Here is a 9,921-nt window from a genome sequence, read left to right on the forward strand (position 1 = left end):
GGGGGAATTTCTTGTAACGCTAGATGTGACTCTTCAAATGTTTGGCGCCTTTTATTCGGGAGTGGATGTGACAGTCCACCTGTAGGACGGCATGGCACAGGGTCTCATCTAGGACAAGATGTGACAGTCTCAGTCACATCTAGATCTGGATGTCAAGTATCAAATAGCGGTAAAAGGTCGAAGTCTCTCATACAGATTCAAGAAGTCATTCATTACATAATCATTAATCACTTTATTCTCAAACTAAAATCTACAAATTAAGATGATTTCTTTTTCTTTTTTCCTCCTCTCAGACCAGCAAATTCAAAACTCTTCAATGGATCGGCTTTCGTTTTCTGAAAATCAAAGAGGAAATTTTGTTTCAATGATACAATCTATGACTGAAGTCTGTACATGTATATGTAGCAGTTTTAGACCTAACATACCTTTCAACAATATAAAGACAAGGAGCTGTACCATCAGACTGACCATGCCTGATAAAAGGCCAGGCCAGGCTGTTATACCCATCAGTTTTATAAGCCCTCTGGCGACATTTTTTTACCACAGTATGGGATGGTCAAACTAAAAGAATGACCTCTCTGACATACAGGGAGCTGCTATGACTATGACGTGACAGGTACATGTATGACTGTAGTACAAGAACTGTGCAATGCCATATGGAGGTTGTGCCAACTGCACTACACCGTGGGGAAATGATCAGTCAAGTATGAATAAACTTACACTGAATTTCATCTGTCCCTTTGACCTTCCTCTGTGTGCGCCACCACCCCGACGTGGTTTGTTTGACCTTTCCTGACGATCTCTTATAGGACCATGTCTCAACCTCTTTAGTGTAGGTGGCACTGAAAAAGAACAAACCAATGAATATCAGACACCACAGTTTGGGGGGGGGGGGCTGGCCTCCTTAGCCTTGGCAGGCAACCAGTCTAGGTGAAGGAAAACTCTCATATTAGACCTAGGAATGGGTTGGAACCCAAAGGTGCAGTGAGCAGCCCACCCATGTGTCGACTCCCCAACTCTCACCAATTAGTCCCCAGCTACGGGCATGCTGAAGACAGAATCATCTGACCAATTTGGCACTAAACAGGGGTGTTACATGTACGTGTACCAACTGATTTAATGGACAACAATACCTGATTGTCCATATGGGTACCAGAGTCTACTTACCTAGATAATCTGGTACATTCTTCATATGCTGCTGCACCTTGGCTGTGTGGAGACTCTTGTCATGGCGCAGTAGCTGTAAGTCCCTTGGGTTGTCCTCAAAGTACGACTTGAGCTTCTGCGAGTTTAGGATCTCGGACTTGATTTCTTTCAACCTGGCCTCCCTTACTGCAATCTTGGTGACTGCTCTCATTGCATCCTGAAGAAACAAAAGACAGGGACATAGAGGACCTGGCTAAATCACATGGTAAGAAGCATAAGTTTTGGTGTAATGGGCTAGTTGACCATCAGTGACTTTCTGACTCATGCTTCATCATCTGTCCTTGGACTGATAACTTACGCATTGACTAATTTCTCACTGGCAGTTCAAATGGGGTTGCCAACCCTGGACTTCCAGAGTTGATCAATTTTTTTTTCTTAAATTTTTTCAAAAGTTGAATTCTCACCCTTGCTCTGTATCTGAACCCATCAATCTCGTCCATTTTAAACTGATACGGCTTGAACACATTTTCACCCTCCGTTGCGGTATCTGATAGAGCTGCTTCCACTTGCTGCAGTAAGGGCATTTCCTTTATGCTCACAAATGACAGTGCAGTTCCCTTGTTGTCACCACGGGCAGTTCTGAAATAGAAACAAAACTGTAGCTATGGGTTGGAATCTTGGGACCTATTTGGTCAGAGTACAAAATGTGATGGTCAACCATCAGTTGAGTGAGGGAGATCAGTTTCTCTGCATCCATTTTAATTTTTTCTCAGGCCACAACTAGCTCCTAAATCCTCCTGCTCTATCTGATGTCCTGATGTAAAAAGGAAGAAAAACCCCGCAACTGAAATCTGAATGGAGAGCTTCCCAGCGAACGTACCTGCCAACTCTATGAATGTAAGAATCAACATCAACTGGGAAGTCAAAGTTGATGACGTTGGAGACGAACTGGAAGTCTATACCACGAGAAACTCCAAACTCTTTGTCTTGTTTCCGCCTGAAAAGATCAATACAAGATTACGAGTCATTGCGAGATATCGCTGAAAATCTATTTCATTGAAAGTAACAGTCATCACTGATGTACATGTAGGTGAGTCCCAGTTCTGTAGAACTTTCGTGACAATTCGCTCACAGTGCATGTTGTTACTGATGTGCTTTGTGTAGTATTTTAGTCAAAGATTGCATTATAGACCAGCTTGTGTCACTTGAAATGGGCCTGAAGAGCGTTTCGAAACCTTGCATGAAACACTATCAGAGACCAAATCCACAGCAATCCACCATAAAAATCAATCTCTTGCTTACTTTTTCTTGTATTTATCCTCCTTTTTGACCTCAGGGTTCTGCACAATGTTCTCATCTGAGGATATGATTGTGTCGTATAATCCCTCGTTGAACTGGTTCACTATATGGCACCGGGAGTTGATGGGTAGTTCAGAGTTCAGGATGCAGGATGGGATGGCAAACTGCTCCAGAAACAACTTTAACCTGAAAACGTAATGAAGTTAATCACAGTAGCCTGAGTGCTATATTCAGTCATATCAACTGCAAACTCTGTTACTTTTTCAATGCTCTTTCTCCTTTGATTCTGCACCAACTTACCTATAGCACCTGTCCACATTCTTGACAAATAGGATGGACTTGCCTCGTATTAACTTCAATTTGAATAATGCATAGATCAAGACAAACTTGTCTTCTTCTTCACATCTGAAAAACAAGAAAACCACACAAAAAATGTATTCTTCAAAGTTCACCAGATCTCTCAATTTAAGCTGAATGCACACCATTAAGCAGACATCAAGTTAATTACAAATGCCAAGAAGGCTGATTTTTGGTGCAACAGAATGACCTTGGCCACAAATGCTATAAAATCACGGCACATTAAGTCTGAATTAAGAAAAGCAGGGTGTTTCAAAAAAGATGTAGCAGGTTTGTTCACTGCGCTGGAGATTCTGTTGCTTACTTAATGTGGTACTGTGTCAACTGACTGGTCTCTGGGAGCTGGGATTCTTCAAGCTTCAGGATCACCTTGGAAGAGAAATGAGTTGCTTGTTCAACCAAACTGACTTAGAAAGAACTTATATTTATACATGTAACACCTCATGTTTTCATACTCTAATCATGGACTGGATGGTATGAAAGATCTTTCAAATGACAATGCTGAAATATTTACCGATTATCAAGACACGAAGGTGATACATGTATGTTTATACTTACGGGGTTATGAAGGACTAATTTCTTGAGGGACTTGACATCATCACTGAGAGTAGCTGACATAAGAAATGCTTGATAGATTTTGGGAAGGTGACTGCAATGTATTGAAAATGAAAACACTCGTTAGACGATTATATGGAAAGAGTTTTAAAAGACAGCAGATATGATACATGAACACCCCAAAACTGATCAAACATGTAGCAACATACATGTACTTATATCTTCGTTTTAGAATTGGATTTTAGTACTGCCAAGAAACCCTAGATGGCAACACTGATGCTGTCTAGAAGTTTGTGCTATAAAACCTTGCCCCCCCACCACTGCATCTTGGATCCACGCCTGCATAGACATTGAAAGCTTTTCATTTCACTGAAACACAAAACAGGCACCTACAGACACACTTTTGAGGCCTTTTACAATCATTTCAATGCATAAGGCCATAGTTTCGAAACAGACTATAAACACCAGGCGTGAGTAGTTCCACAACTAAACATGGGACTGAAACTGGTTCAAGAAATGGGGAATCACCTAATTTACTTCCACGTATTGATTTGTCCATACTACTGATAGTAATAATTGATTGTGAGGTGGATTCATTTGTACAGAAACAACCTAGAAGAGCGAGTGTCTCCTTCATGCCTGATGAGTTTCAAAGCATTTCATAGAATAGATTGAAAGGTGAAAAGACCGGCATGTTATATACTGTACAGGCCAAATGAACAAATTAGAGAACCTACAGCGTGTAGCAGTGCATTCAAGTCAGGAGGACAACAAACATGAGTTGGGGATGTGACTAGTGGTCTGTAGTCTGTGGTCACACCTTGTACTATAATATGATGTTTATAAGTGTGACTTGAAGAAAAAACCACGAGCTGTACATTAGTGTAGGCGTTAATAAATTATGACTTTTTAACAAATGAAATGAAACTGACAATGCCTTCCTTACCTCAGAATAGACTTCACATCTTGTTCATAACCGAATGAGAAGACAAGATCAGCTTCATCAATCACGAGAAGTTCTAACGAGGATTTTAAGTGGAGATTTTTGGCTGCAATGTGTGCTAAGATTCGACTTGGGGTTCCTATCACAATGTCTGGCTTTTCCATCAGCAGGGGCCTGAAATTAATGAGATGACTTGATATTTAGGTAAAACATAGACAAGGTCGTTGGGCCCTGCATGAGAATTTTTGCTTAAGGCTTGGATACAGTTCCTGCATTGATAATCATAGCAAGACGATTTTGCAGAAACCAGGAAGTTTGACGGTTTTAACAATACTATCGGTGCACTTACAAAGGCATCATGAAAACGTGCCTGGCCTAATGAACCAAAAACTCTACAAGTCCTACTTAGATTACAGATTAATTTACATTCATGTAGTACCACAGCCGGCAGAAGCTACAAAATGTCAATGACTATGACGTCTCTAATTAGTCTTGATCAAGTGTGTCACAAGTGTATCCTGCTGTATAGACAGGAAGAACAATCCAACGGTTACAACCTTTGTTTGATCAGGATAAACAAGGACACATTTTAATGCCACTGGTTTCCGATAAAAAACACCCCAGGGTGATTGAAATACCCTGCATAATGAAGAGTACTATAATATATAAACTCTGCTCCTTGGGAGTGTTAGTGTATTAACCTGGTATGCTTCTTTACAGTTGTCATGGTCCCTTTCCATTCCAAGGAAATGAATGAAATGTTTGTCTGGTTTTCTCTCAATCTACTCGGAAAACCACAAGTTCTATGAAAAAATCTTACCTCTGAGCCTCTAATGGAGATTGGCCTGATATGTCCACACACCTTACTTCTCTTGAACAATTTGTTGTCAACTCCTACAGAGGAAACGAAGTTTCAGATACAACATCATACACATGAACATGTTTTCACAGCAAGAATGCAGTTGGCCCAAACTTCATATTGGAAAATGATGGTCTATTCAAATGATGAAAGCTATACATGTATAGTATTTACTTTGATTTTCTTACAAAACAATGGGTGATATGAATAAAGGCTAGCAAATGCTTTTACTTCAATTTTGTACAGAAAGGCCAAGTGTAAATGTACATGGAGTTTTAGATAAAAGCATTTACTACTCTTTATTCATATCACCCAATGTGTAACACTTTCATCATTGCTGAATACCTTGATGTTCTTGTATGCTTGATTACATAACTCCTTTGTCGGTGTCATCACCAAAGCTTTGGTGCTCTGTTCCCTTGCAACCCTCTTAGCCTCGAGGATCTTCTGTATTAAGGGGATACCATACGCTGCAGTCTTCCCTGATCCAGTCCGGGCCCTTGCTAGGACATCCTTGCCCTCCATTGCTAGTGGGATGGCCTTTTCTTGAATGAGTGTGGGTTCGGACCATCCGAGACTGGAGATCGCCTATATTAGGGAGAGGACAGAAATTGTGATCTTGAGAACTTGAATTGGGACTGGAAGGGGAGGGGTAGGTCTGGAGTTCCAGCCCTGGCCAAGACACCCTTCCCCACCACTGCTAGTGCTAGGGACTTGGGATTAAGCTGGGATATCTTGCCATACTGGTTTGGAGGCAGGCGGATTACAAACTCTCCACCTTTTCTTGGGTCAGCCAGTGTTGGTTGCGATCATCCTAGTGAGAGGACACCAGAGTGTGATCATGCCAACTTTTCTTGTGAAAGGGGGTGGTCTGGAGGTTCTAGATGTCTTTCATGGCAAACCGACAACGGGGAAGACGAAGGGTCTCAACAAAGTTTGTATCACTTGTGGTATCATGGAATCAACCATCACACACGATAAGTGATAATGCCTTGGTTGTGACTCTTGCATCCAAGATACTTTGATCTACCATCGAAAGACATTTCAGGACCTGAACATCCATCTTTTCCAACATGTCCTATTGACCTATGCTACATGTAGCACAATGGTCTTCTGTGCGTTGGTTTTGATCATAACTGGAGATCACCAGGATAACAACTGAGGAAACGTGCTGTTCAGGAAAGGGGTAGGATCCTTTATAACCCCATGGATATTCAATGATGGTCTTGACTGAGTCCTGGTAAGGTCATTGGTCATTTCGGACCATCGGTACAAACTCCTGTTAGACTTAGAGCCTGCAATCAGTAACACAAAGTAAACCACTAATTTCCATATCATGATAATGATTTATTTGCAACTTTATTACAATTCGTGTTTGCCAAATCAGCCCAATGCCTTTTTAATTCCTCATTGAGTATTTTGAGAAGCTGGAGATTAAATTTGGCAGACATTTTACATAGACGATATACAACACTATTTTAGATGAGAGACTATATAACTCTTTACTGTGCACCCTACCGGTAGTCCGACTCTAAACCCTATGGCTCCACCTGTCCTAAAGATGAGCAAGCTTTTCGGCTGCGATTTACAATGTATGACATCTACCTATGATTAGACTCAAAATTACTATACACGAGATTACAGTATGGCAGTAGTGGTTAACGTCGATTAGTTACACATGGACACAAAATTATCTGATATTTTTCAAGGACCAATTTTACAAAATGCCTTCCTTTACTCATTCTGTCACTGAAAAGTTACATGTTTACATGTATGTAAATGTGTGATGTGATTTTAAACATGCCGACCAATTTGCAGTTGAAGAGGAATAAGCGAGATACATTTATTAGTACCGTACATGTATTAAATTTTGTGAATATCAATCCAACAACCATTATGATCCACTTTAACTTCGACCGCAGTGTCACGATGAGCTTCCACTTCCAGTTTTATTTACCCAGAAAAGTTACTGCTCTCTTGTAATAATCATCAAGCAGCACGCTAATCTTTTCCTGATCACTTTTCGTGTAGCGTGTCTGGAATTTTGCATCAACGGTACAGAAATCGGACACCTCGTTCCACTTGAAGTCTCGCTCAAGCCGACACGCAAGCATATCAACGACACTCTCGATCAGAGCATCCTCAGGCATGTCGTTCTTGCCCCAGAATTCTGGATGATGCGGGTTATCGCGGTAATGAGACTGAACAGACTTAGTCCACTCCTCAAGGGCCACTCCATCTAATTTCTGAAACACTGATGAACAACTAAACATCACTGAATATCCAATCACTTCAAACGGACCATATTTACTCATATCGTGCCGCAGATACTGCGGTAGCATTTCCGGAATCGCCTTACAATCCACAAGAATTTCTGCAGTGCGCTTGATAGCACGGCGGTGAGACGCAACTTTAGTATAATGGACTGCGGCACCAAGATCAACCAACGCTTCAAACACTCTTTCTTTGGTCTCTTCAGGAACCTTCAGAACCTCTACACCATAGTTATACTCCTTGCGGCTCTTCAAGTAATCCAGCGCCAACTGTGCCTCAATTTTGTTCCTGAATTTCCTTCCTGTTTCTTCGACCTTTACGTCTCCAGTTTCCCACCGCGAAGCGAAGAGAAGTAACCCAGCGAGCAGCTCCAGTGGAGAGAACGTCAGGATCCTTTTTAGCGCCTCTCGGTTGTATTTTGCACCTTGCTCTTTAGACTTATCACTCTCTTGACCTGTAACTGCTGCATCTTTGTCGGCCATGATGTGTCGAGGTGTCTGTGTCAAGTCAGTTCTAGAAAGAATGAAATGAAGGCCTTTTTTAAGATGTTGTTACAACAACATTTTCTAGAGATTCTGGAGCCAGATATCGCCTCCTTTCTTTTCTGCCAAGGTAATCAGACAAGTCAGAGCTGAATATTGAAATGTAGATTTGTAGTCAATTCACAGAGAAGGATGGACAAGAAGGACTCACTATCGAATTCCTGCAAGAAATGATTTGAAACACCAGGATGCTAATAAATGATGTTCATCGAAATGAAAAGATGTCGCAACAATCGAAGATTTCAATAGAATGTGAAATCAGAAGGAGTCAGCACTTCAAAAATCCATGATTCATCACTTTCAGCAATGCATTTTTAAATATGAAAACTTCTTTTTGGTGTGATTTAGGCCTTTTACTAATATTTTGATGCATAAAGAAGGAAGTAACTGTCAGTGCAAAAAGGTACAAAGCTGAACCCTACTGAAACAAAAGTAAAGTAGGTTATAAAGTGGTCTGGAAAGACAGAAATTTCGGAAGAAATTCAGTAAACTCACCAGTGTTGTACATATAATGTAACAAATTCACCAAAATCTGTATTCTATCAGCTCAGTGTCTGATCTATAATTATATAGTGAGTTCCAAAATCACTGTACAAAGCAGTGAAACTTAAGTGCTGCCATCTGTGAGAGTAAAGTGATGGTAGACTAGAGTTCATTAGACTGGAGGTTGCTGGAACCTACCGGTACTTGCCTTTTTGGTGAATTCACTAGGCCTACATAATACACTGTAATTGTGGTTCTCACAGAAGACACTTTTAGTTTTATGACAAGAAATCCTCTCACACTGGAAACGAAAATTACGGATATATATTTTTAAAGCGAAAATGTCGAACAAAATTATCTTACCAGAGTGGACTGTGGTTCAGGGAACACATGGAATTTTAAATCTTGTTTACTAGCAGTCCTTTCAAGTTACACCTATATTTAACGGCAGTAAGTGTCAAGACTAGAACTGGTTTTAGAATCAGAATCAGAATCAGAATCACATCATTGGCATTGGGAGCTGATCGATATCCAGTTAAGACCTGGAGAAGTCAATGAGGATGACTGCAGAACAAGAACTACAGCTACTTTCTGAATATATGGCTTGCTTTCTGTCCTAGTTTCAGTTTTAGATTAGAACCTCTTGGCTAACTAGAGGTAGAAGGATACAGGGTTCTCCCTTATGCTTTTTTCCTGGACAAAATATAATCTTTTTCCATTTGAGCACTTGAACAAAAAGTCAATCTGGTCACAATTGAAATGTCAAGTCTAAAAACTATGTCAAAATATGGTTACAACACCCGACCAAAGATAGAAATTTGGTGATGAGAACTCCCTACATCATCCATCATGGTTGTGACATCGTCTCCATTGTCTTCAGGTTGTAACAATATTGTCCTGGACATCGTTTTACAGACATCCATGACTAACCATTGGTTGAGTTGGCCATCAGCAGCCTAGTTTAGACAAGGGGCACTTCCAGGCACTTCGGATGGGGTAGAGGAGGGTTTACAGTATGGATAAGTGTAGTACATGTAGTGTCTAGTGATGTACACTGTGTGTAAAATACTACTTTACAGTTTAAAAAAGCGGTGACAATCGAGCAGTGCTGAGTAACGATCAACACTTAAATCGACGCCTGAAACATTGATACTATTTAAAATACGGCCTTACCTTCAGAAGACGATCATCGAGTCCCATTTCATGAAAATGAACCACGTTTTTCTGAAATATCGATTCCGAATCGGCCATTATTTTGTTTGGTATCATCCGGTCGTTTCGCTCCCTGACATTTTCGCCCCCAGTCGCCCCCAGGTTTTGGGTGTGGTTTGATGAAAACTATAGTATACCACCTGTACAGCCATCCACAAACCAAGAATCTGATAGTTTTCAAAGGCACATTTTATAAAACAAGCATGCAATGCCTTGCTTGTAGTCGTATGGTCCCATATGGATTTCTTAGC

The 9,921-nt window shown here is 40.7% G+C and overlaps 1 protein-coding gene across 2 annotated transcripts; it reads right to left on the reverse strand.

The window, feature by feature from the left end:
* Positions 1-212: 212 nt before the first annotated feature.
* LOC135489833 (probable ATP-dependent RNA helicase DDX56) lies at positions 213-9,898 on the reverse strand. Of its 2 annotated transcripts, none has more exons than XM_064775392.1 (13): positions 9,632-9,898; positions 5,505-5,747; positions 5,121-5,194; positions 4,304-4,474; positions 3,361-3,451; positions 3,107-3,171; positions 2,746-2,850; positions 2,449-2,631; positions 2,027-2,143; positions 1,611-1,785; positions 1,168-1,363; positions 721-842; positions 213-335 (listed from the first exon to the last, which is right to left on the reverse strand). In XM_064775392.1, the coding sequence occupies exons 1-13, from the start codon at positions 9,725-9,727 to the stop codon at positions 258-260; spliced, it is 1,716 nt and encodes a 571-aa protein (XP_064631462.1). In that variant the 5' UTR covers positions 9,728-9,898; the 3' UTR covers positions 213-257. The 2 variants fall into 2 exon arrangements, with proteins under 2 accessions (XP_064631462.1, XP_064631463.1); XM_064775393.1 differs by lacking the exon at positions 9,632-9,898 and adding an exon at positions 8,471-8,557.
* Positions 9,899-9,921: the final 23 nt, after the last annotated feature.

Source organism: Lineus longissimus, chromosome 6, assembly GCF_910592395.1.
Source record: "Lineus longissimus chromosome 6, tnLinLong1.2, whole genome shotgun sequence".
In the NCBI taxonomy this organism is placed as follows: Eukaryota; Metazoa; Nemertea; class Pilidiophora; order Heteronemertea; family Lineidae; genus Lineus; species Lineus longissimus.